This window comes from Dermochelys coriacea, chromosome 23 (assembly GCF_009764565.3).
Source record: "Dermochelys coriacea isolate rDerCor1 chromosome 23, rDerCor1.pri.v4, whole genome shotgun sequence".
Classification (NCBI taxonomy): Eukaryota; Metazoa; Chordata; order Testudines; family Dermochelyidae; genus Dermochelys; species Dermochelys coriacea.
In genome coordinates, this window is record NC_050090.1 from 1,656,143 (window position 1) to 1,682,748 (window position 26,606).

General features: G+C 50.2%; 1 protein-coding gene across 4 annotated transcripts; it reads left to right on the forward strand.

The window, feature by feature from the left end:
- The first annotated feature begins 193 nt into the window (after positions 1–193).
- On the forward strand, positions 194–24,850 carry HNRNPUL1 (heterogeneous nuclear ribonucleoprotein U like 1). 4 transcript variants are annotated; one of them, XM_038381474.2, is made up of 15 exons: positions 195–465; positions 2,353–2,487; positions 3,319–3,628; positions 5,493–5,566; positions 6,380–6,519; positions 9,081–9,180; positions 9,688–9,800; positions 11,476–11,742; positions 12,823–12,945; positions 13,572–13,700; positions 20,094–20,262; positions 21,007–21,309; positions 21,916–22,136; positions 22,320–22,484; positions 23,942–24,850. In XM_038381474.2, the coding sequence occupies exons 1-15, from the start codon at positions 288–290 to the stop codon at positions 24,056–24,058; spliced, it is 2,544 nt and encodes an 847-aa protein (XP_038237402.2). In that variant the 5' UTR covers positions 195–287; the 3' UTR covers positions 24,059–24,850. The 4 variants fall into 4 exon arrangements, with proteins under 4 accessions (XP_038237408.2, XP_038237402.2, XP_038237403.2 ...); XM_038381475.2 differs by having other exon boundaries at positions 21,916–22,118; XM_043501095.1 differs by lacking the exon at positions 195–465 and adding an exon at positions 1,100–1,423 and having other exon boundaries at positions 21,007–21,310; positions 21,914–22,136.
- The last annotated feature ends 1,756 nt before the right edge of the window (positions 24,851–26,606 follow it).

The following is a 26,606-nucleotide window of genomic DNA, read 5'->3' on the forward strand; positions in this document are numbered from 1 at the left end:
CCGCCTCTACCTCTGGCCAATGGGAGCTCCCCTCGCAAACTAAGCGGGCGCGGGAGACGGGCGACGGGGGCGGTGAGGGGCGCGGGGAGGCTGCTGCCCAATCAGTAGCGGCCTTGCATCCCGGCGCGGGGCGCTCGGCCAATCGGCGCCCCCGTGGCACGGCGGCGCGGCGCGGGGCCGGGAGGCGGGCGATGGCGGCCATTTTGAGCGGGGCGAGCCGCTGGCCGGGCAGCCGCGGCCCAGCGCGGGGATCTGAGCGGGGCCGGGGCCTGGGCCCGGGCGGCGCCATGGACGTGCGGCGGCTGCGGGTGAACGAGCTGAAGGAGGAGCTGGGCCGCCGGGGCCTGGACACGCGCGGGCTGAAGGCCGAGCTGGCCGAGCGGCTGCAGGCGGCGCTGGAGGCCGAGGAGGCCCGGCGGGGGCCCGGGGCCGGCGGCGGCGGGGAGCCGGCGCCCGACGGACACTGTGAGGGGCGGGGCTCCGCGGGGGGAGGGGCCCCCTGGCTCGGCCCGGCCCGGCTCGGCTCGGCTCGGCTCGCGGGCCCCGCCCCTTCCCCCCCACATCGCTGCCCGAGCGTCCCCGCCCCCCCCCGGCCCGGTTGTGGGGGGCGCCGCTCCCTGGGGGCCGGGGGGGGAACGCGGGGGGTCGGGGGTAATGAGGGAGCCCTGTGGGGGATCGCGGGGGGTAACAGGCACCCCGAGTCTGGGCCCTGCCCTGCCCTGCCCTGCCCTGCTGGTGTCGCTCTGTCGGGTGCGGGCGGCCGGTTACCGAAGTCCCCAGGGGACCGTCCCGAGGCCCGTGGTGGGACGTCGTCTGAGGTCACAGCCTGGAGAGCTGCCCGGGGCCATCGCTTGGGCTCTGCAATGGGCCAGGGAACTCCACCGCGGCTGTTGGGGACACCCCGGGCTCCCTTTGTCCTGAGGGGGGCAGGTGTGATGTGCGAACCTAGCCCCAGGGCATGTGGGGCTAATGGTTAGAGCAAGGGCCCAACTCTGATGCAACTAAGACATCCCCCCCCATCTTGTACTGAGGTGGAGGCATAGAAAGTGTATGTAGATATACACCCAATAGACCTCCATGCCCCTAATGAGGAAATATTGCATCCTTCTGCCAGTTGCGGATACTTATTTGTTGCAGCACGTGGCTTTGGTCCACAGCTGGGTCAGCTCCTTGCCAGAGTAGTTCCTCGTTTTGTTTTCTTGTTGATGGATTTTGGCAGATGGGAATCCTGCCCGCCCTGAGGACACATCTCTAGACTTCCGTCAGCGTCCCCCCATTCACCAGGTGGTCAGGGTCTGCTTCGGTCGTAGAATTGGTGTTGGCAGGTGCTGTAGAACAATGTCTAGTCCGTTCTCCGTTTTTGCTGGCCTAATATTCCTACATGGTGCGAATGTACGGCTGGAGGAGCTGTGGAGATGTCTGGGTAATATACAGACTGAGTTTAAAAGACAAACTGAACTGCCCCTCAGGGATTCTGCATTGGGAGAATATATGGGTCTGGACTTGCTAGTCATCTTACCGTTTTACTATATGACACTTCAAATCATGTGCAGGAATGCTCCCTAAATCTCTGGTATTTGGAAGCATGTGTCCCTGGGCAGCTTGTTTGCTTGATAATGTCCCTTTGAGGCATATCTTTATCCTTAGTAATGGTGCATCTTGTACAGGTCGCTGGCATGTGGTATTTCCATGTAACTTGCTAAGATACCTCATCATGTTGTGAAAGGGAATGAGCCACCAGGAACTATTTCACTAGAAGACACTGATTTGCTTAGGTTCTGCACCGAGATGCCCTTGCTATATCATTGCTTAATTTGTTTGATGGCCTCTGAGCAGATCACCAAAATGGACTGATTTGCATTTCCCCTGGAAGTGGGTGTTCCCTCCCTTGCCACTTTCACTTTCGCGTTTTGTGGCTCTTGGAAAGTAAATAGCAAGTTATCAGTCCTGCTCCTTACATCGCTAGTCATGAGGGTCGCTAGTCAATACTGCACATATGGGAAGTGTTGTGTCTGTCATCGTTTGCTGGAGTGTTGGTTCGGAGACTCGCCTTACTCTGGGATTTCAGGGTTTTGTTGTTTTTAGTGCAAACTGGGTTGTTTCTACTGGAAAAGTTTTGTGACTGAAACACACGACTTTTTTGCAGTGAACAAGTGATTGGCTTCTTTGCCTTCATGATAGCTTTCTGAGAGTGCTGGTTGCCAGACCTGTTAGTCTTCTGTGCATGGGTCCCAAAAGTTGCAGGGACGAATTCCCTGTTGATAAAATGCTGAAGCTCACTTTTCCTCTGCACATGCTAGTTACAGTCTGTTGTAAGTACCGGCCTTAATGCATGCCTGTTTCTATTTGAAGATGCTGTCGACAACAGTACTCATCAGAGTGACCCCCAGGGTTATCAGTCCTTCGAGCACTGCAATATTAAACAGGAGAATGAATCCAAGTACGAGAGGAGATCTCTAGACCATGAGCGTTCGGTCTTACACTCAGGTAACATTTGTTTTAAAGTTGGCCTTATCAGCAAAACTCTTTGAAAAGTAAGATTATAACGAATGGGCATGTAATTACTGTCTTAAGTCACTGTGGTGCCCGCAGCTCTCCTTTGCTGGTGGATCGGTCCCTACCAGAAGAAAGAAGCTTTCTTTGGTCCTCTTCCCCTCCCCTCCCTTCCCCATGCTATGTAAGGCTTTGATACAGGTTTGCAGTTGTATTGCCCCATTGTGTGGTGTGACTAAAGAACTGGTTTCAGTCTGACAAGCACTAAAAAGGCAGCATCAAGGGACGGAAGCTACACTGATCTGATGTATGAGACTTGAAATAGCCTGTTCTTAGACAGCTCTCCAAAACCCTCAGCTATAGATCAGTGGTGCATTTATGGTCCAGCGTTTTGTGGTTGTTCAAGGTTAGAAACAATTTCTGCATCCCCTGGGGAAGCTGTGATTTTGATTCCCACTGGGGTACAACAGCTGAATGTATTGCTGTCAAAAAGATCACAAAACATCAGACCTTAAAATGACATCTCTCTGATCCCAAGGTTGCAGTATTTTGCAGCCTAATAGGGCTAGAAATAATTTGGGACCACTATGCTGCCAAGGACTGGTCCTGACCATGCGATTAGGAATAGGGGAAAAAATGGAGCCCTGTAAACTAATCCCTTTTAATCACACTGGGGGAAAGGGATGAATGATCATAGCAAAACTAGCCTGGGGAGTGGTGGCGGGGGGTTGTTAACATGGAGCTGCTCTCAATAAAGGCAGAAGAGTCCCTGTCTTGTCATGGGTGACTGGAATATTTTAATCTCACTCCCTGTATTGAATGCAGAGATGAAGACAGAAGTGAAGCAAGAAGAACCAGCTCCTGGCTATAACATGCCAGCTCCTGGCTATAACATGCCGGCTTCTGGCTATAGCGCCCCTAGCTACAATGCATCCTCCTCTGGCTACAACACCTCCAGTTACGGTGCCCCCAGCTCTGGCTACAACGCCCCCACTCCTGGCTACAGTGCGCCTCCCTCTGGCTACAATGCACCTGATCCATCTCAGCCCAGACAACAGCAGCAGCCACAGGGCCGCAAGAGACCTTATGAAGAGCAGCGAGGGCGAGGGTATTATGAACACCGGGAAGATAAGAGGTGAGCTCGCGAAGGGAAACCTGGATGAGTCTCTGGCTTATTGCTGTTAAAGACGTTTATTGCTGGGCCAGGGGATAAGGAGGGTCCTAGAAGCTGAGTTTAGAAAGAGCTGGGACTGTAGCTTGTTGGGTCTGTCGAGGATTTTGCCAGAGGTCTTTCACACTTGACCTAGTGGGTAGAGCACTGGACTGGGACTCAGGGGACCTGGGTTCTATTCCCAGCTCTGCCTGTGGGTGTCCTTGGGTGAGTCATGCCTCCCTGTGCCTCAGTTTCCTCATTTGTAGAATGGGATAGTGACGTCCTTTGTAAGGCGCTTTGAGGCCTAGGGATGAAAAGTACTCTAGTGAGATCTAAGGATTGCTGCAGTGGGGTTTGGGCTTTATTGCTTATGAATACTCCAGCACAGTGAGTGACCTAGCATGGCCGTTATCACAAAGATTGTGGGTCTCATGGTGTCTAATGTCTCACATTAAGCAGGGTGTTAATGGCAGAAGGTAATCTGGCTCCGGGACCTCACTCCAATTGACTTTTTTTAAATGTTGCTTTTAATCTTGCGCAGTAGCAGAGAGGAAGAATTGTCTCATGTTTAAATCTCAGAACTGGGAGTCAGGAGATGGGGCGTTTAGAGAGGACCCTTCCACTGACTTCCTGTATAACCAAGGGCAAGTCACTTAACTTTGTTTCCCATGCATAAAACTGGAATCCGGCATAGCTTCATGCGGGTGTTATGGAACTTCATTAATGCTTAACAGGGAGAACTTTCAAAAGTGCCAGAGACTTAGGCACCCAGCTCCCCAGGCCTTTCAGTGGGGCTTGTTCCTAAATCCCTTAGGAACTTTTCAGAAATCTCCTCCCTAAAGAGCTTTGAGATCATCCTCAAAGGAAGTGCTAGAGAGGGGGAAAATAACACATGCTGCATGTGAGTGAGTGTTCACCTAACTTGAAATAAGAATTATAAAATGGTATCTCCTATTAGAACTTTTGGTTCTTCCTGTTTGTGGAAGGTTCTCCCTTGTATTTAGGCGTGGACGGATTAGGTTTTTATCAGTAAAAGTTGGTAAAGATTGATTTCATCGAACATACAAATGAGCAAAAAAAGTCCATTGATAATCAAGATGGGCAAAGTGAGAAAAACGCTGTTTGAGAACTTATTCGTTTGATTTCAGGTTGTTTGTTTGGTATATTTTGACAATAAAGGTATAACTTTATAAAGCTTTAATTTTTTGCATCTCAGAATCTGCTGTTATTAAATAATCATTGTCTGCTGCCCCTGTTGTCTAACCCTCCAGAATTTTGCTCAACTGTGAACATTTAAATACATAAAAAAGTTAAAAGCAACTATATTATCCGTCAAAATGATAAACAATACAAATCCAGTTCTGCCACGCCTGCTTGTATTTAAGAAAGTGATTGTCTGTGACATTTTTTCCATCTAGTCTTAGTCAGAGTTCATGTTTGTTTTAAGAACAAGTCTGGTTCTGTGTTCCCCACACCTTGTGCGGTTATTGACAATGGTGTGTCAGTTTCACCATTCTGATCTGGTGGTGTGTTACAAGCAGTTTGTACAGGGTCAATATCTCTACCAGATGCAGGGCCTACTGTAACATCCCGTGATGAAACCCTGGAAGCTTTCAGTGGTGGGGAAAAGGGTCACTGTCAAACATTCCTGGAGAGCCTCTTCACCTTTGCTTTTCTAGTAGGAGTCTCGGGTTGCAAATTCATACATAATCTGTCCCAGAGAAAGCCTGATGGTTCTTAAATCCCTCCAGGCTTTCTTCCCACCTTACTTGCTGCTCTTTGTCCCCAAAGCTCTGCCCTGCTGGTTGACAGGAGTCACGTTTGTGCCTTGGTGTTTTTGCTCTAGGGGCCGATCGCCTCAACCTCCTGCAGAAGACGACGAAGAAGAGTTTGATGAGACACTAGTAGCCATTGATACATGTGAGTGCGGGGGGCAGAGAATGGTGGCATCCTGCACCTCAAATACCTTTACATGATGGTCTCCTTCCTGCCTCTTCTCAACTTGAAAATTATCCAGGATAGCAAGACTAGATTTCTCTGGTTTGACTGGAGGACTCTTAGGGGGTCCCAGAGATATACTGGCAGCTTTCTCTTCCCATCACTGGGGGGCAGGGCTATTGTGCCTTTAACGCAAACTGCCTTTCTCTCTAGTGCTTACGTATTGGAATTCAGAGTCCAAGGCCAGAAGGGACAGCTGTGATCATGTAGTCTGAGGACTTCCCTGAATTCTTTCCTGTTTTAATTAAAAAGTGTTAATGAACACAGGTTTTAAGTCTGACTAAAGATCTTTCCTGTTCCCTTGTTTATTTTTCGGACCCTTGAGATGTCGTCATCTCTCATGTCCTTATCTGGCCCCTATCACGGTAGTACCTGAGCATCTCACTTTCTGCAGTGTGTTTATCCCCCCACCACTCCAGTGAGGCAGGGGGTGCAACGTAGGGATAGTCCCTTCCGTTATCCCTGTCTTACGGACAGGATCTGAGGTGGAGAGACAATTTATAACCCAAGTTCCTCCTTGTGCTAAGACAACATGTAACAGGTGGATGAGATAGACAAGCATGTCAGGGTGGGGGAGCACCAAGAAGAGGGCTTTCACTGTATTATGGTAACGCCTAAATCCTCATTGTGCGAGAGGCTGTAGCCATAGAAGGTGGTGTGCGGTTCTTAGCCAGTCCAGTGCACTGATCACCTCTGTATGGTTCCAGTTAACAACCAGACCTCCTTGTCCTCTAGATAATTGCGACCTGCATTTCAAAGTAGCCAGGGACCGATATAGCGGCTACCCGCTGACCATAGAAGGCTTTGCTTATTTGTGGTCAGGCGCTCGAGCTACCTACGGAGTGAGGCAAGGGCGAGTCTGCTACGAGATGAAGGTAAGAGCAGCATGCTGCCACTAGCAACATGTAAGTCACCATGAATGGTAACTTCAAATTTCATGTGCTAGAGATCTTCCAGTGGGGAAAGAGAGCTGGATGTGGGAGCATTTCCAGCAGGAAAGAGGGCTTAGCCATGAATAGGACTAACAGCAAATAGGTTCCTAACAACTCGTCTGAATATCCAGCTTCACCAAGGGGAAGGAGTAAGATGAAATCATAATCTCCACGTGTACACTTCATGCCTGTTTTCATTGCAGCCTACGTAATAGACATGGAACGCAGCTTCCCTCTGAGCAGAGAGCAGGACTGTAGAGTAACAGCACAGATTTCATTCATCTCCTTCCAGCTAGAGAGGAATGTCTCAGGCCTCCCTTTCCCATGGAGGTGCCCAATTAACTGATGGTGATCGTTAAATCCTTTTTTTTTTCTCATCTGAAGCAGCAAGCCCTCTTTTTCCCTTACAAGTGGCATAATCAGCAAAGTTGGCTTCCTTTTTAAGATGGTCAGACTGAAATCCCTCCACTCCTGTTGTGGGGGCTAGTAACTTCAGTCTAGCCTTATCCCTCAGGCAGAGGTCAATTGGGTCAGCTTGCAATGGCCTGGTGACCTGGGATTCTTTCCCTGGTGGTTGTATCTTGTCTTCCTGAATTTATAGCTTCATTTTTCTGAAGTTTCAAAAAAAAATTTAAAGTGTAAGTTGCTTAGCACTTAACATGACTGAAATGTAAATCGGTGCAGGGCAGTCTTCAGGCATGGGCAGAGAGCCTGAAACAGTAGCTTTAAAGAGATGACTGTCTTCATTCATTTCGGTTTGGTGTTAACTCTGATGCCTAGTGATGATGCATTGAATGTCAGTGCTGACTGTTTCACTGCATATGATAGCATGTGTGCATGGGGAGGGGTTGCTGGCTGAAGACCTGTCCGGTCTGGCCTCTTGTTTTGAGTCACAAGTGGACAGCCTTTGGATTGTGGTTGTAACATGGGAAAGCTTTGGTGCTCTTTCCAGTCTGACCCCTGGTTGATCGGGCTACCAGGCCACTTCTGTAGCAGAGCTCTCTGTTCACTTCCGGGCACTGCGTAGTTCCACTCCACACAGCTGGAAGCAAAAACCTTTAAAACTGGTTGGAGCAGGAAACAGGAATCTTCCCCAGAAGAGCTGTGAGTGCACTAGTACCTCCCCACACTCACTTGGGACTGTCGTAGGATCTGTCAGGCCAGACCATCTGCATTGGGATTCGTGAATTGAAACAGTAGGAAAACACCTCGCCCAATTACCTACAGGGAGGTCTCATTTCCTGTCACCCTCGGTAGCTGATTTCATGAGCTTTAGCAGTAACACACAGCACAGCCCCCCCCCCCGCCCCATTTGTCACACAGTCTGGAGCTGGGCAGAAAACTTCCAATTAGTAAACTGGAAACTTACAAACGTCGGCTTAACTCAAGTCATGCCTTTAGCCAGTTCCTTAGTGCTGCTTCATGTAACACAGAGAATTATTCCAATAATCCAGGCTGCCGGCCTCTCTCAGCTGTGATCTGTTAAAGCTTCTGAACAGAAATCTGGGGAAGAGATCATGAGTACAAGGAGCTAGGACACCTGGGTTCTAATCTCAGCCCTGCCACTGACAGCACTGAGTGTTGCTTCACCTGTTTGTGTGTCCCTTTCCTCGTCTTACAGACAAGGCGAATAGGAACCTATCTCCCAGTGCTGAGAAGGTTATAAAGCTTTTTTTAAAAGTACGGTCCTGTATAATTGCAAAATGTTACTTACTGCGTCACTACGGTGGGTTCAGATTGTCTCGCCAATGTTATGTAACAAACCCATGGTTTTTAAAAAGCTTTCAGCATTTCATCTTGTGCTTTTCTCAGCTCGGGCTGTGAAAATAGCCTTGTCAGCTTCTCGTTCATTTCCGTTTTACTGTTCAGCTCTGATGTACTAGTACCTTTGTTTTTCAGCCTTTTCACATCCACAGCCCTTTTTTCTAAGTCAGTTTTCGCACACAGCACCCCTTACGTTTACCATAAGAGTAATGGTCTGTGACCATGATTCTAGTTATACTGGCGTGGGTCTGAACTAGATGTCCTCTTGAGGTCCCTTCCAGCCCCATGTTTTAGTGTGTTTCAAGGGGTGACCCAGAACACATTGACTTGAAAAGTCAGAGTGTGGGGCTTGGGTGAGATTTTCTTTGCTTTGGATTGTAATAAAACATTCAGTGCCTTGGGGGTCGCAACCCACGGGTGGAGAAACAGCGTTACTAGCACAATGGTTCAGTGACCCCATTGCTTAAAAGTTGTTACCCTGAGAAGTCTTTAAACCTTTGTGGAAACACTGAATTTTACAGACCCTGAATTTGGGACCATGTTTTACTGCGTGTCCCTTTGCTTTCATGGCTCTAGATGAGACAGGGTTGTTAGGCTGGTAATTTACTTCTCTGAAGTGTCTGTCCCTGATTCTTGAATAGACCACTCCAGGCGTTGACTTTAAAATGCAAAAGGTTTTTTGTGAATCCTCTCATTGTCCTGGGCGTGAAGGTCATTTCAACCTTGTTTTCTGTCCCCAGATCAATGAAGAAATCTCTGTAAAACACCTTCCTTCCACAGAACCCGATCCTCACGTCGTGCGCATTGGCTGGTCCCTGGATTCTTGCAGCACGCAGTTAGGTAAGAGCTGTCGCGGCTTTTCGTGTGCGATGCCACATAGACACATCATGTCACTTCTGTGATGCACTGAAATGTGTGTAAAGTCTTTGATGTCACTAATCACCATGGCACCCAGGTATTCGTGTCCCTGTATGGTGTGGGAGGTGTACTCTGCCAACACCTCACTAACTGCTTATGAGGCTATTTTCTTCAGCTTTTGGTTTGCTCCAGACGTAACCGGGTCATTCAGCCACTGCCACTGTTAGGGGGTGGCTTGCTCAGCCCTTTATCAAGAGGGCCGTCCACTGAAAATGCCCTAGCCCCAGAGACTCTTCTCTCTCCTCTGAAACAGGGCTGTGAAGCTGGGAACGTTGTAGCCATGTGCAGCTAGCCAGGGCTGGCAGTAACCCTGAGAGGGCAGGGCAGGGCCTGTAGCCTTTCTGTTAGCCCTCAGTTAAGGAAGTGGCGTGTGCAACCCTATGTTTGAATTGGCCATGACCAAGTGAGCCCCTTGGACTCTCTCTCCAGGGGAAGAGCCCTTCTCCTACGGTTATGGAGGCACCGGGAAGAAATCCAGCAGTTGCAAATTCGAGAACTACGGTGAAACATTCTCGGAGAATGACGTCATTGCTTGCCTTGTTGTGAGTATCTGCTTTCGCTGCCTCGAGGGGATGCCCCCTTGTGCTGCCAGTGCCCCCCCACATCCACGCCTGTAGGCACCACTTCCAGCACGTCCTGGCGTGAAAACTGACCTGGCCGAACATTCCACCAGCCGCAGCCCTGGGTGACCTGTCGGAGCTGCGGAGTTATCGGTGCCACTCTTTAAAGTGTGTTCAGTCACTTCATTTCCATAAAGAAAAGGAGTACTTGTGGCACCTTAGAGACTAACAAATTTATTAGAGCATAAGCTTTCGTGAGCTACAGCTCACTTCATCGGACAGATTTCCACTCTATACGGCTAAATTCACGAAAGCTTATGCTCTAATAAATGTTAGTTTCTAAGGTGCCACAAGTACTCCTTTTCTTTTTGCGAATACAGACTAACATGGCTGCTACTCTGAAACCTGTCATTTCCGTAGTCTCTGTTAAATCTTTTGGAGCAGCTGCAGCAACCCCACCCCCTTCCCTCCTCTACAGTTGTATTATTAAATATAATGTACTCTGCTGTACTCTGCCAGCACCTCACTGACTGCTCACACAGGTATTTTCTTCAGCTCTTGGTTTGCTCCCGACATAGGCGGGTCATTCAGCCGCTGCCACTCTTAGGGGGTGGCTCCCTGACGGTGTCTGTATAACCATGGCTGTGGCTGGGTTGAATCCAGACCCTCGGGAGCTAAAAGCAGTGAAGGACTGGGTCTCTAGGAGTTTGCTACTGCACGTCTGCCCGTGAGCCAGACACTAGAGGGAGCTAGAGTCACGCTGTCAATGTGGGTTACATCTACACAAGGAGCCTGTCCTCTCAAGGCCGTGCCGTTTTCTGGTACCCCCCACTGTGCTGGTTTGTTCTGTGGGCTCAAAGGGGCACCCGCAACTTAAACCATCGCTTCTGTCTGCCGCGTTTTGCCCACTCCTCTTACCTGTGACGCCGGAGGCTGCAGCTGAGCACTGAGGGAGGAGCTTCGCATTTCGCTTCCAGGCTGTTTGCTTTGTGCGTTTGACTGCGCTCTGTGTCTAGTCATTTTCACTGAGAAGTCAGCCCACTTCCTTGGCCCGCTCTGCAAGAGCCCCATGGGAAGAGAAGCAGCTTAAAACCCCGAGACACTGACAGATATGACACTGAGCCAGGTGCTGCTTTCGCCCTCAGGGATGTTAGCGTAGGTGGTGATAGGGGAGAGCCCCCTGCTATAGGTTGGGTTTCCTTGCAAAGTAGTGCTGGGAATCCGCAACTCCGCACGCCCATCTTCCTCCCCTCCTGGGTGTCCAGTCACAGACTAGTTCAGTTTGGGGCAGAATCAGAAAGCACCTGACAGTTACTCAGACCATGGTGTGGTAACGACCTCCCCCAGGGCCACTGGGCTTCCACACTGGAGCTGTCAGTTGCTCACTCTGTGCTGGCTGACCTCGGAGTGGAGCCTCCAGAGAATTACCTTGCCAGAGCTGTGCTTGCAAATGGCTCGGAGCCAGGGGAAGGGGCTGCTTTGGTGGAGCCATCAGCGGCAGGGTCTTCCCTGTGATGCTGGGGTTGCTATCTCAATGGGTGACTGTGATGTTAACACATTTGGGTAGTGCCCCTAGTGTGGTGTTCAGACAGTAACTAGCTCTGTTTGCCACCTCCCTGGTCCTGCATTTACACTGACTCTCTTCCTCTGTAACTAGGACTTCGAGTGTGGGGAGGAGGTGGAAATGTCCTTCATGAAGAACGGGAAGTGGCTGGGCGTGGCCTATCGGGCACGAAAGGAAGCTCTGGGCGGCCAGGCGCTCTTCCCCCACGTTCTGGTGAAGAACTGTGCTATCGAGTTCAACTTTGGGCAGCGGGATGACACCTACTTCCCCGTCCCCCCGGGCTTCACCTTCATTCAGCACGTTCCGCTGGCCGAGCGCATCCGTGGAACCATAGGACCAAAGAGTAAAGCAGAGTGTGAGGTGGGTGTTTTGCGTTGCGCTTGGTGCTGTGTAGCTATATAATCCACACGCTTCCTGCCAAGAGGCGCTTACAGTCAGAGTGTAAGGCTAGAGGCGCCTGGGGCTAACTATGAAACCGTTCCCATCAGCATGAAAGCAGCACCAAACAGCATGCCGGCTGCCTAACCATTGAGTGACTCGTAGGCATCCGGGCAGAGGGGAAGATTAGAGGGTGTTTGAAGGAGGACACCATGCGGTGGCTTTTTACTGCCGGCACTTCCTGTGACAAAAGATCTGAGCGGGGGTCCATCACCCCCAATATCCTGCCTCCAGTGGCCAGGATCTGCTAGGTCAGAACTTGGGGCAGGAAACTCTGCCATTATGGAATAATTTGCCACTAGCAGGGGGCTGGCTCATGCTGTGAAGCAGGAGGCTTTAGATTCCTTCCACCAGTCTGGTTTAAATTGCTGTTCTCGTTCTTCATATAAATCTCCACTCCTGCTCTCAATTCTGCTAAGCCCTTGGACTCAGTGGCCCCTTGTGGCAGTGAGTTCCTCAGGCTAACGTGCGTCTCGTCCAGGAGTAACTCTATGGCATCACTAGAAGGGAGAGAAGCAGGTATATTGGTTTTTAGTAAACATTGCTGTGTTTTAAAGGCACCGCAGCTCTGGTCAGCTGGAAGAATGACGATTCTCTAGCGTGGTGTAGGTATCTGAGCACGCAGGGTTCTGATCCAGACTCAGACCAGCTCTCTTGGTGCGTGGTGGCTGTGGCACCTCTGTGTGGGTTTTCCTAGCTGTGAAGTGGGGATGAGCTCAGATACCATGGTGATGGGCACACACTAAATAATTGGATGGACAGATAGGAGGAGGGTAAAGTTGTGTAGGCTTGTGGTTATGGTGCCAGACTGGGAATCAGAAGTCATTGGTTCGGCTCCCTGCATGACCTTGAGTAAAGTCACTCCCCTGCCTCTGTTTGCCCTATGTAAGAGGGAGTGTCTGTCTATGTCAGAGGAAGTCTTGAAATTAGTGCTTGGAAAGGATGAAGCGCTCGGTGTTGTTGCAATAGCTGATGGTGTGTGTGTGTGTGTGTGTGTTTCAGATCCTCATGATGGTGGGGTTACCTGCTGCTGGCAAAACCACGTGGGCCATAAAACATGCGGCTGCCAATCCAGCGAAGAAATACAACATTCTGGGAACAAACGCCATCATGGATAAGATGAGAGTAAGAGATGAGCTCTCTTCAGTAGCTAAAAGTCTCCCACTTCTGCGCATTGCTCCTCCTTCAATGATCAGAGGGGTCGCTGAGTTGAAAAGCAGTCACTCCTGTATTAGACATGACGGGAGCTCTACACCTTTCTTACTCCTGGTCCCGACTCAGTCTTTTCTTAGAGCAAATCATTTGCTCCTTTCATTCAAAAACCTTTAAGTGGTTCATACACATGAATTGACCTCGTACGCCCTGCACAGTGAAATGGTTATTGTCCACATTATGTAAATGAGGGAAATGATATACTGAACGTAATTGGCTTTCCCTGGCGTCGTTGCCACAACTCAGAAAATAATTCCCAGAAATCCTGACTCCCAGCCCCCTGCTTCAACTGCTAGACCCTATTCCCCTTCTGGAGCTGGGGATGGAACCCCGGAGTCCTGACGACAGCCCCCTGCTCTAACCACTAAATCCTACTCCCCTCCCAGAGCAGAGAATGGAACCCAGGAGTCCTGACTTCCAGTCCAGTTCTGTAACCTCTAGCCCCCACTCCCAGTACTACCACATGAGGTGCTGAGGATCCTATACCTGCTGCAGCACGCAGACCCCGCACTGTAATCTGTACCGTCTTTTCCTTCAAGGTGATGGGACTTCGCCGCCAGCGCAACTATGCGGGCCGCTGGGACGTCCTCATCCAGCAAGCGACACAGTGCCTGAACCGCCTGATTCAGATCGCCGCCCGGAAGAAACGCAACTACATCCTGGATCAGGTACAGAGTTCTTCGCCCAGCCGCCTCCCTGGCGTCCGCCTGTGTGCGTGACCCGTCGGAGCCAGCCCTTGTAAACGGGTGGTGCTGCGCACTCAGGCGTACCCGGTGCACTGCAGAAGTGTTATCCGTGTGCACATACATATACACCTGTTCTATGTCTGGGACTGAAGGAAAACTCCCACTCTAAAGAGCATAGCAGAAAAATGAGGTTTAAAACATTCCGTGGTGAGTAATAGGAAGCGCCCCCTTAGCTTAACCACACACAGTTCAAAATATTGAGAGTGCTTTTGGAACTAAATTGTTCTATTTAAAGTGTATCCAGGTAAGTGGCCATGCAACTAAATAGTGGCTTTTCAGGTCCAGGAAGATAGGCTAAGGTAAGTGCTGGTCTCTGGACGTTTCCTAGAGTGCCCAGGGGATCTGTAAGTACCACCGGTGAGTAGTTTGTTGTCTTTTGTTGGGATCAGTGTCCTGAGAAGAACAGGTAAGCCCAAGTGAGTAGCAGCTAGGCTGGCATCGCTCAGGGTTATAGGAAACCAGACTTCCCTCCCGTTACACATGCAGACTTAAACCTCATGGCTACATTTTCAAAGCCCATTAACTTTAATGGGAATGGAGCATCTCATTCTCCTAGGAGGCTTTGAAAAAACTCACAAAAGAACCCTGTTCTGAAGAGCCCAGCAGCTCTGGATCTTTATCACCTAGCTGGTAGCTTTCCCAGCGATCCGTAAAGTTCATTATGTGCCCATCTGGGGTTCCCTGTCAGCACACTTAACGCAAACCCTTGCTTTGGGTTAAGGCTTAAAGGCAGGTCTTCCTACGGTTGCCACTGTTCTCTAATCGTACCACTGATGCGGTTGTCTCAGAGATGTGGACAGCATTTAGCATCTTCCCTTTATTAAGACACATTATTAAGACGGCGCTAGCCGTATTTGATGGCAGCACTCGGTTTAGTCTATCCCTATTAACTAGGGCATACGTGTAACTGACCCGCACTCATCGGTCAATTCTGTATATTGAAACCTGAACCTGAACCGTAACCCTGAAATGTAGAGTAAGTGTCTGAGGATTTTAAAAAACTAATGAAACCCAATTTGGCCTAAAGGTGCACAAATGAGATCTTTCTTTGCTTCATCCGTCTAAAATTCTGAATCCTGGTAAACTTTCCTTGTACAATATTGATTAAATTTGCCTTGAGCCTGCAAGTGAGATCTGGATGCCAAGCAAACTATAGATCGTATGTGGCGTGAGGAAGGTTTGGACTCTTGGGGCTGGAGAGTTGTGAGCGTGTGGGTGTCTGGAAGGTTTGGATTTAGCTCCTGCTGGTTTTAGTATGAGATTTCAGTTTACATGATAGAGAGATGAATGCATCGAGAGGTTGATGTCGTGTTAGAGGTTTAAGCATGTTTCCAATACAGCTGGCTGCTTTCTTGATGAAGAGAGAAAATATTTTTCCACAGCTGCTATTGATTCTAAAACGTTTAGGCAGCTCAGCATGGAGTTTAGACTAAAGCAATGTAGTCTGTGAACTCTGATGTGGACTGAGATCTTTTACTCTTTAGGCAACACTGCATTTCACATATGCTTCTCAGGCCTTGTCCGTCTGTTTTCTTACGGGTTTTCTTGAGTTGTAGCTTTTTGCAAGGTTTAAATAAGATGAAGTGTTAGTGACTGTTCTGTTTTAACTGTAAAACTGAAAAGTGTTTTCTGACCACCTTGTTTCTGAAGAAGAAAGCCAAAAAGATTGTCCATGTAAACGTCTTTCAGTACGCTGCTATGCGTTTGTGCGCAGATGCTGTGGTTTTTTGTATGCTGCTGTGCTTTAAGGCAAATTCCTTTGCAGAAGTGCGTTTACAAACAGACTGTGTATCTGTCATGTAGATGAGTTTAATATTTTTTTAAAACCTTTATTGACAGAGGATTCAGGAAAGCTATCCTGATCTCTCTTTACTATGTGTTCTCTCTGTAAAACTTCCGTGATGTCAGCAGTAGTTGAGAAGTCTTGGCTGTTAACTTTTGAAGGTGCCATACTTGTTAAATGGCTGTGAGCTGCATCAGTTTGCCATATACAACAACCACAATGACCTGAAACTGATAAAGGTCCCCCCACAAAATTGCAATGTTGTTTTGGGACATTTTGTGCTTTTCGGTCCCAAAGGCTGTTATGTATTTTGCTGAAAGTGTCGTGGGCTCCTCACTGCGTATATATGGGTTGTCTCCTTGCCTTGCTTAGCACAGTGCCCCATTGCACCGTGGCTCTAGACTGGCTCTGAGAAAATAACGTGGCCCGTTGAATTGTCATGCTTCTTGTGGAAGTTAGGGGAAACGTCCAGCTATGTGCTGACGTAGGAGAGCCGGTGGAAGCACAGTACAAGCTGCAGCCAGCCAAAAGATTGCCAGAAATCTGGCTGGCCAAGCCGACAGGGTGGCTTATGCAAGCCTCGTTTTTGCTTTGAGTTTGAGCTAGCCCTCCTTTGGGCCATGCTGGCGTAGTGCATCCGCTGCTGGAGGGGAGTGGTAAAGCTAAGGGAAGGGAGCGTTAGCGCTCTGAGGACGAATGCATTGCTGATGTTTATTTCATTGGAATTCCAGTGAGCAGTGCAGTAGCCATGTAAAAGCTTCAGGGGCAGGTCCTCGGCTGCTGTAAACCAGACGCTGATGGAGCTATGCTGATTTACACCAAGTGAGGATCTGGCCCAAATCATTGAAACCCAAGTTCCCTGGCTAGATCTGGTGCATTGTGGGAAGAATAGGATCCCCAGACCATTTGAGATCCCTGCTTTTGGAGCAGGGTTTTCCAAACTCAAATCACCACGAGGGCCACATGAGGACTAGTGCATTGGCCCAAGGGCCGCATCACTGACACCCCTCCCCCCTGGCCCTTCCCTGCCCCCATTGCAACCCCTTCCCCAAAGTCCCCCCCCAACTCCACCCCTTCCCTGCCCTTATTCCAACTCCTTCCCCAAATCCCTGCCTCTTCTCCGCCGCCTCCCCCTGGGCCTGCGGGTCCCCGCTCCTCCCCACTCCCTCCTGGAAAGCGCTAAGCGCCGCCAAACAGCTGTTTGGCGGTGGGAAGCGCCTGGAGGTAGGCAGAGGAGTGGGAACGCGGCACGCTGGAGGGGAGGGGAGCTTGGCAGCCGCAGGAAATAACTTGTGGGGGAAGGGTGTGGGGAGCTTGGCAGAACGCAGCAAATAACTGCGGGCCGCGTGTTTGAGACCCCTGTCCAAAAGCATGAGTGAGACCCGAAGCCCTGGGCCCTGAACGGTAACCAGTTAATGGACAGAGCTGAGTCCTCAGAGAACTGAGATTCTTGGCTGCATTGCTCGTATTTAAGGGCATATAGGTCTCTGTGATTGGCTTAAAAACGGTGTGCTTGTGACTGGCCACGGGCCATTCCCAGCTGTCACCTTCCCACCTGCAAGGTAATCGGCAGAGCATGGGGCAGCGGGGGGCAAATCCCCAGGTAGGAAGTGAAGCCAGGTATCTGGGTTCTCAGGTGTTCACACTGAGCAGCAGCAAAAGTAGCTTAATAAGGACACGCCCCTTCTCCCTTTCCGGTGTTCTCCAGGCTGCGTCGGGGCTCAGTATCGTAGCAGCCCGTGTTGTGTTCGAGGGAAGTGCTGCTTGCCGCGCTGTTGGCATCGGCCTGTTTCCTGGGGACTGGGGAGAACAGCAGTGAAGCTTTGTGCTGTGTCAGTCTCTCACACCTTGCTGAGCCGGGGGCTCAGGATCCCCTTTGGAACCTCGGACCTCACTCCTTTGTTGATCCCCAGTTCTGTGACCCATCCCTCGATCGAGGGGGCGGGCTTTGCCCCTTCTGCTGGACCATCAAGTAGGCCCAAAGCTCTTGCTGGAATGAAACTCCTCTAGTGTGCTGAGTAGTAACCTAGCTGCCTGTAATTGACAGCAGGGGGTGAGAGCTTAGCTTTAGGTGCCACTCTGCCTTGAAAGGATGCCAAGAACTTGGTCCTTGTTTAATACATGCAGCCTAGGCTGCTCTGTACCCAGTTCTGTTAGTCTGCCGAGGGCGGGAGGCAGCCGTGCTGGGCGAAGCCTGAGCAGCCAGCGGTTGTGCACTGGTTTGCTGGATGCTCAGCTTTGGCAGTGGTTACTGTGGAGTGCCTGGTGACAGCATGCTGGTCTGGCAGTGAGCTAATGCCTTTTTGCAGCAGTGTACTGTGTCCTTACCTTGTCTCTCTGCTGTAGCAGTAGCTGCAGTGGTTTTTCCAGCTGTGAATATTCTCTCCTGCTTTGGGAGCAGTTTGGCCCGGTCTGGGACTGGCGCTTGCGTGAAATTTTATTTCCAGCTCATCACCACCGTTGAGCATGTACAATAGATGCTGAAGGAAACGGAAGCATCAGTGTTTCAGCAACGCACATATCTGGGTTTAACTGGCCTGTCGTGAAGATCTTAATCACCTGAGAAGTTTTAGCTGAATAGATACTTGCATTACAGCAACCACAACCGGCATCTGTCTGTTGAAAACCATTGCATACCTCAACCAGAGTGTTAATGTAGCGTGTGAAATCCCCAAGGAGGAGGTAGTTAATCTCATTTTATATTAGAACTAAAACTGAAGCTCAAAGCAAATCCAGATATGGTGGGAAATGTGCTTTGTGACAGACATTTAAGGAATAGTCTCATTAAACCAATGAGAGTGACATGATTTTGGCTTAACAAACCCATAGGTTGAAGTCCACCTAAATGTCAGTTTTTAATAGGAATAAAGTTAAAACATGCGGCTTCAGTTTCCCTGTTTATTATTAGATCCCATCTTTGAATTCAAGATGCCTGTATACCTAGTAGTACCCCCACTGTCATGGTCGTCCTCCCAGTGAAGAGAGCATCGGTTAGGAGCCTTCCTTAAAATAACATATGTAAGAGACGGTATTTGATGAATCTCCTCCACTGCCACACGAGACAGTGGTAACATCCGAGCTCATTCGGGAGACCCTCATGCAGTTGGAAGAACGCTAGCAGCTGGGCAGTCTAGCCGTGTGACTGCTGGTTTAGATGGCTCAAAGCTCCCTACATCACCAGCCTCTGATTCCTGTGTATCGCGCCTACTTCTGTTCTCCCCTTCGCTTTCTCTGTCATTCTTAAAACAGCCAGCCTGCAGGAGCATGAATTTTTACCACTCCTCATCAGTCATTGCAGAGAATACAGTTGGTGAAAATAAGCCGGGGGAAGGGGTGTCTCTAGCATCTCATCTGCACTGTTACAGGTTAGAATAAAAAAAACACTGGGCTGGAAAGGACCTCAGGGGTCCATTTCCTCCTCCCGGCCCTCCTGGGCTGATGTAGGATTAAGCAAACCTAGACCATCCTTGACAGATGTTTGTCTAATCACTTCTTTAAAACACCTCCAGTGATGGAGATTCCACAACCTCCCTTCAGCTGTTCCAAGACTAAACCATCCATCAAGTTAGAAAGTTTTCCCTAATATCTAACCTGAATCTGCCTTTCTACAAATTAAGCCAATTACACTTCTTGTCCCATCCTCGATGGGCATTGGGAATGAATGATCGCTGATGTCGTCTTTATAACAACCTGTGACCTATTTGAAGACTGTCATGTCCCATACCCCCTTTGCCCCCTCCACCCCGCCTTCTCTTTAGACAAAACATGCCCAATTCTTTCAGCCTTTCCTCCTAAGTTTCTAAACCTCTTATTTTTGTTCTCCTCTGGACTTTCTCCAGATCGTCCACGTCTGTCTTAAAGCTGCGCAAAAGTACTGGACGGTCCCCCAGCTGAGGCCTTGCCAGCTCCTCCTGCCCTAAAATAAAATTTTTAATCTCTAAAAAGATGTAAAATCAGTTGAATACTCCTAGCCAGCCTTGTGATACAGGGGTTAACCCCAATTTAGATGGAGAAACTGAGGCACACAAGGGCCACGACTTGCTTAATGGCTTGATGTCAAAGTCACACCTAGATCTCAGACGCAGCTTTCAATCCTGTGTTAGCAACCATGCCTCTCAAGTGCTTAAACATTAACATTGAATTCCCATTAGTCACACACAAACATTCCTTTCAGTGCGCAGGTCTGCATTTAACCTGTCCAGCTTCCCACTTAATCACTCGCTTATTTGTAAAGAAAGCAAAAACATACCCTCATCTTCATCAGTCTCTCTTGGGGGGAGAAAGCAATGAAAGATCTCATTTGAATTGCAAAAAGTACCAAATATGGGCGTTATAGGTCCGTCTCCCCCCTCCCCCCGGCTTCTGCGCTTTAAAAGGTAGGTTAGCTGTCCAGGGTTCTTCACAACCATCTAAACACACGGGGTGGGTCTTCTTTCATGTCTTCTTTCACCATTGCAGGCCACAATGCTCTGTTGAAAAAGAGAACGCCAAATAATGAACGGTTTTTGCCTCTTCTTTGTCACCATTGCTAGACAAATGTTTATGGATCTGCCCAGAGACGAAAAATGCGTCCTTTTGAAGGTTTTCAACGCAAGGCTATTGTAATTTGTCCCACGGATGAGGATTTAAAAGATCGAACAATAAAGCGCACTGATGAGGAGGGGAAGGATGTGCCAGATCATGCAGTGTTAGAAATGAAAGGTAGGATCCTAGAAACAAACCAAACTGATCCACAAACCACACGCGGCCAAAAACCCTGTTGTGTTGTTTAAGAGCTGGAAAGAGATTTTTTTTTTTTTTTTTTGGTTTCAAATGCTGACCCTGAGATTGATCTTTTGTCCTCCCTTCCTTTCGTCTCACTTGTGGTCATCTTCCATCTGTTCTTCCCCCATGCTTCTCCTCTGTCCTCAACAAGAGATGCTATAAACCCAAGCTGACTTTTTTCCAGTGGGGAAAATGTTATGCATCTTTCACGTTATCCTCCCGGAAACCAATAATCAGAGCAGGGCTGAGGGGTTGTTTCTTTCCTCTTCCCCCCCAACAACAGGAAACCCTTCCCCTCTGCATTGTTGGCTGCTTTTTCACAGCGAGTTCATGATTCTGTCCAGATGAAAGTGACCGTCTGGTTCCTCTGTGGCTGCATTTCTCACAGCTGGACACCAGGGGGCAGGAGAGGTGACTGGTACTTGGATGCAGTGGAGACTGGAGTGTGTGGTTCCCCGTCCCCCCCCATTGGCTGGGGAGGGGATGACATCATGCCTACATCATTCTTTGTGGTTTATGGTGTCTTTCCTTCCTGTTCACTTTTGCCTTCTGATCTCTTGCCTCCTTTGTGGTGGTCCGACGCTGTGGCGCAAGGCTGGGCTCCCCCTGCCAGGCTGCTGCCGGCTTGCTCACGTCTCTTGTTTTCTCCCCTTTTGCCCTCTCGCCGGGCCCGCAATCCAGCCAACTTCACGCTGCCGGAGGCTGGCGACTTCCTGGATGCGGTGATCTACATCGAGCTGCAGAGGGGGGAGGCGGAGACGCTGGTGAAGCAGTACAACGAGGAGGGCAAGAAAGCCGGGCCCCCGCCGGAGAAACGCTTCGACAACCGGGGCGGCGGGGGCGGCTTCCGGGGCCGCGGCGGCTTCCAGCGCTTCGACGGCCGCGGGGGCGGCCCGCAGGGAGGCAGTCGCGGCGGCTTCCAGAACCGAGGGGGCAGCGGAGGCAGCTTCCGGGGCGGCGGGGGAGGGGGCAGTGGAGGAGGAGGTAGAGTCTCGGCTTTTTCAGAGCCCAGGGTCAGAGCTGAGCCGGGGGAGAGGGGGTCTGAGGCTGGTCCTGTGCTATCAGCACCGGCCTGGAGAGCTGAGTTTGGTTCCTATCTCTGCCGCAGAGCCCCTGTGTGCCCCCAGGCTGCGCTCGGAGGGCGGGGTCTCCCAGATGCCTGCGGGGCTCACATCCCATTTGTGCAGTGAGGGGTGCTGATCCTTCCACCCACCCCTTGTCTAGTGAGACTGTAAACTCTTTGGCGCAGGGAGTATCTGTCTGTGCAGCCCCTGGCCCCATGGAGAGGGAGGCAGGCTCAGTCAGGATCTTTGCAGCCCCCAGTACAATACAGGGGGGACAGTCTCAGTGCGTGTCTGTGCACACCCCAGCCCAATGGCAGGGGTCCTTATCAAAGCCTGTAGGTGCGAGGGGGGCTAATGCTCACTTCTCAGGGAGAGTGGGCTGCACTGTCTTTGAAGAGCTGCTGTGCGGGGTGGTTTTCAGGTGCTGGGCCCAGTCGCATAAACAGCCACAAGGGTTTATCAATGAGATTTGTTCCTTTTGGGTGTAGGGGTGACGCCTGATGACAGCCCCTGCTTTTTCTGCTAGGCTTCAACCGGGGCAGCTACACCCAGAATCGCTGGACAAGCGGCACCAGAGACAACAACTCCAGCCCCCGGGGAAGTTACAGCCGGAACACCCAGCCACAGAGCAGCTACAGCCCCGCTCGCAACCAAAGTAGCTACAAGCCTCCCAGCAGCACGCCCCCGACCACCAGCAGCACCCCCAGCAGCTACAGTCAACAGCAGCAGGTCAGAGAACCCGTCAAGGTCTGTCTGACCCCTCTCTGGAGGGAATGTTTCATGCCTGTTCACCCCAGGGCAGCGCAGCTGTTGACCCATTCCCTGTAGGGTGCTGCTGTTGGGCCACCTGGAGAGCACCTGGGGAGCACCTGGGAATAGTTGTCAGTGAACCATGCAGCACGGTAACAGTCCTGTCCCTTTCATTTACAGCCAAGTTACCCCCAGCCCTACACCCAGGCAAGCTACACCCAAGGAGGAGGGTACACCCCCAATTACAGCTATGGAAGCTACAGTGGTTATAGCCAAAGCTACACCCAGCCTCCACCGCCAACAGCACAGACCTACAATCAGCAGAACTACAACCAATATCAACAGGTAGGCGGGAGACAGGCTCTCGGGCAAGCGGTCACCTGGCTGGAGGGTAAGCTAAGGGTGTATCTGACCGCAGGATGAATTGATGCTTGTAGGGATGAAGGAGTGGCTCATGCATAGGACTGGGGGAAGGAAGTTTCCATGCTTCACCCTGGCTCTGGCTGATTTGCTGTGAGCTTGGGCCTGTCGCAGAACTCCCCTTTGCCTCCTTGCTGTTAGCAGAGGAGTTGAGGGTTAGTGAAATGTTTGCGGTGTCCCTGAGTGAGATCAGGCAGGTGACTCCCAGCTGTAGTTGTCTAGGCTTGAATTCAGTCTCTGATGCTGATTATAGAAATCAGTTTGAATACTGATCTGCTGGCTTCCCAAACTCCTTCCTGGTGCCTGAGGATCCATGCGAGATGCCCTGATGCTCTGGCTAGTCATTTAGAAAGCGTGCGTAGTGGTACTTTACAGAAGATAATCCAAACCCAAGGGTCTCTGCCCCAGAGGGCTTAGTCCTGAGGCCTTGTCTTCACTTGTATTGTGGCCAATGCTCGTTTTTTAGGCTCAATGGAATTTACCCCACTCCTAGGCAGGGTTGAGCAGCACCCCTACAAACCCCACCTTACAGCAGTATGGCCAGTCTGCACGAAGTGTTAATTGCTGTGAAATTGAGTACTGCAGCGGCTCCTGAAGGCCAGGGCCATCTGGGCCCCATTGTGCTAGGTACTTAGAGCGATATGCGTGCCCCAAGGGAGTGCCAGTCCAAAAGGCCAGTGGTCCGATGCTGCGGGTGCCAGATGTGCAGCAGCACCTCTCCTGGGCACAGGGCATCTCAGAGCCTGAAGCTCCAGGATGAAGAGGTCGGTCAGCGGTGCCCCCTCCTCGGGCGCAGTGCGGGGCTCTGCCATCAGGGTGAGCCCTTCGGTGCAGAAGACAGAGCATTCTTAGTGCATTCCCAGAGTGGGGAACAAACTCCTCCAGGACCAAGGATCAAACCTTCCCCTCCCAGTGCCAGTACGCTTCTCCGACCTGCCTCTCCCATATAAAGACAGCAACTCAGATATGTAAAGTCCGTGTCAAAACGCTCCAATACCCACTTGCCCCTGGGGAGTCAGTCATGTTGCGTAGTGCGTGCAGCAGGAGAATAAGAACAGCTCTTCTCCAGCACATAGCAGATCTCAGAGTACTGGCCGAAGGAAGTCAGTCTGGCTAGCATGGCTGTCCCCATGGCTAGCAGAGGTAAGAAGTTGCCGACGGTCACCCAACAGGCCAGTGGCAAGTCTCCTGACCACTGGGCCACGCCCTGACTAGGTAGAGTCGTGAAAACTCTGGTCTTGCGGGTTTGCCCGGGTGTCTGAAATGGGTAAATCCCCAGAACAAACGCGGCCTGATTCCTGGCGTTAAACGGGTCTGGTGATGCTGGGGGCTGCCTGCCTTGCCAGCACGCTGCCCAGGGCTAATTCTGTCATCTCCCCCAGTACGCCCAGCAGTGGAACCAGTACTATCAGAACCAGAGCCAATGGCCTCCGTATTACGGCAGCTATGACTACGGGAGCTATTCGGGCAGCTCCCAGGGAGGCTCCAGTGCTCAGTGAAGGCCAGCAGGAGCTAAGGAGAGCACACCCCTGCGTCTTTCTCTGGGAGCGGCCTGCAACCACTCGGGAAACCGCCGCGGCTCCATCAGAGTGGTTCCTGATCAGCTTTGGAAACAGGCAAGGGAAGTGGAACCCCCGCCCCTTGTTTTCTCTCTGTAGTTTTGATGATGAATGCGTTTCCTTGTACACTCTCGACAGACAATGGCATGCTACCTTCTTCCTACCCTCTAAGAAAGTTGCATTATTTCTCTCCATGTGTTTAATACCATCTCCTTTCTATTTTTTGACTCTGAAAATGGTAGGATCTTAACCAGCTCCCCTGTTCTAGGTACTGTACTCCCAGGCCAGGACTCTCCTTGTCTAAAATCTCCAGTAGCGAAGGGCCAGCTGTGGCCCCTGATAGCCTTCTCCCTTCTCCCCTACGCTACACAATTGTACTAGTGAGAACTTCCAAGCTTTCAAGACTTTACTGCAGTTCAATGTCAGTCTTTCCTGGAGGTGTTTTATTCATCTATTCTGCAAAACATTTTTAAAATAAAAAAGGGAGGGGAGATGGCTGTTTTATGGTAATTATGCTTTTTTTTTAGATTTTATGTAACTTTTTACCGTGGGTCAGCAGCTGTTAATATTTCATCAAGATAACAATTTCTTTGCTCAATCCGGGTGAGAAATAAAGAAACCATCTTAAATGTGTAACTTTTTATACAACGTCTAAGTTTCTGTAACTTTGCACATGCTTTGTTTTGAGTTGAATTGTAACAGCTTTTTGTATTTGGAGAAAGAGTGAATATTGAACTTTAATGTCTTGGTGTTTTTCTTTTCCCCCCTTTCATAAATCCCCTGGGGTTTAAAAAAAAAAAAAATGATTGTTAACAAGTCCCATCCAAAGCCTCTACTTCATGGAAAATAGCAGGCAGTATATTAGTAATGGATCCCATTATCTGTCTGCCACAGTTCATTGAATATCAGGTTGGAAGGGACCTCAGGAGGTATCTAGTCCAACCCCCTGCTCAAAGCAGGACCAATCCCCAACTAAATCATCCCAGTCAGGGCTTTGTCAAGCCTGACCTTAAAAACTTCTAAGGAAGGAGATTCAACCACCTCCCTAGGTGCTCGTCCAGCTTTTCTAAATAGTCGCGAACCACTTCTTTCTCCACAGAGGGCTGGTCACCTCCTCCCCATGCTGTGCTGCCTAGTGCAGTAGTCTGGGAGCATTCCAGTGTCTCACCACCCTCCCAGTGAAAAAGTTCCTAATATCCAACCTAAACCTCCCCCACTGCAACTTGAGACCATTACTCCTTGTTCTGTCATCTGCTACCAGCGAGAACAGTCTAGATCCGTCCTCTTTGGAACCCCCTTTCAGGTAGTTGAAAGCAGCTATCAAATCCCCCCTCATTCTTCTCTTCCACAGACTAAACAATCCCAGTTCCCTCAGCCTCTCCTCATAAGTCGTGTTCCAGTCTCCGAATCATTTTTGTTGCCCTCCACTGGACTCTTTCCAATTTTTCCACATCCTTCTTGTAGTGTGGGACCCAAAATGGACACTACTCCAGATGAGGCCTCACCAGTGTCTAATAGAGGGGAAGGATCACGTCCCACGATCTGCTGGCAATGCCCCTACTTATACAGCCCAAAATGCCATTGGCCTTCTTGGCAACAAGGGTACACTGTTGACTCATATCCAGCTTCTCGTCCACTGTAACCCCTAGGTCCTTTTCTGCAGAACTGCTGCCGAGCCACTCGATCCCTAGTCTGTAGCAGTGCATGGGATTCTTCCATCCTAAGTGCAGGACTCTGCACTTGTCCATGTTGAACCTCATCAGATTTCTTTTGGCCCAATCCTCTAATTTGTCTAGGGCCCTCTGTATCCTATCCCTACCCTCCAGTGTATCTACGTCTCCTCCCAGTTTAGTGTCATCTGCAAACTTGCTGAGGGTTCAATCCACACCATCCTCCAGATCATTTATGAAGATATTGAACAAAAGCAGCCCGAGGACCGACCCTTGGGGCACTCCACTTGATACCGGCTGCCAACTAGACATGGAGCCATTGATCACTACCCGTTGAGCCCAACAATCTAGCCACCTTTCTATCCACCTTATAGTCCATTCATCCAGCCCATACTACTTTAACTTGCTGGCAAGAATACTGTGGGAGACGGTGTCAAAAGCTTTGCTAAAGTCAAGGAACAACACGTCCACTGCTTTCCCCTCATCCACAGTGCCAGTTATCTCGTCATAGAAGGCAATTAGATTAGTCAAGCATGACTTGCCCTTGGTGAATCCATGCTGACTGTTCCTGATCACTTTCCTCTAAGTGCTTCAGAATTGATTCCTTGAGGACCTGCTCCATGATTTTTCCAGGGACTGAGGTGAGGCTGGCTGGCCTGTAGTTCCCAGGATCCTCCTTCTTCCCTTTTTTAAAGATGGGCACTACATTAGCCTTTTTCCAGTCGTCCGGGACTTCCCCTGATCACCATGAGTTTTCAAAGATGATGGCCAATGGCTCTGCAATCACATCCGCCAACTCCTTTAGCACTCTCGGATGC

Bases quoted from the DNA above. Each gene is read 5' to 3' on its own strand.
- HNRNPUL1 (XM_038381474.2), top strand. From the start codon at position 288: ATGGACGTGCGGCGGCTGCGGGTGAACGAGCTGAAGGAGGAGCTGGGC. The intron at 20,263-21,006 runs GTAGGATCCTAG...CCCGCAATCCAG, and splicing joins TGCAGTGTTAGAAATGAAAG to CCAACTTCACGCTGCCGGAG. The intron at 22,137-22,319 runs GTCTGTCTGACC...TTTCATTTACAG, and splicing joins AGGTCAGAGAACCCGTCAAG to CCAAGTTACCCCCAGCCCTA.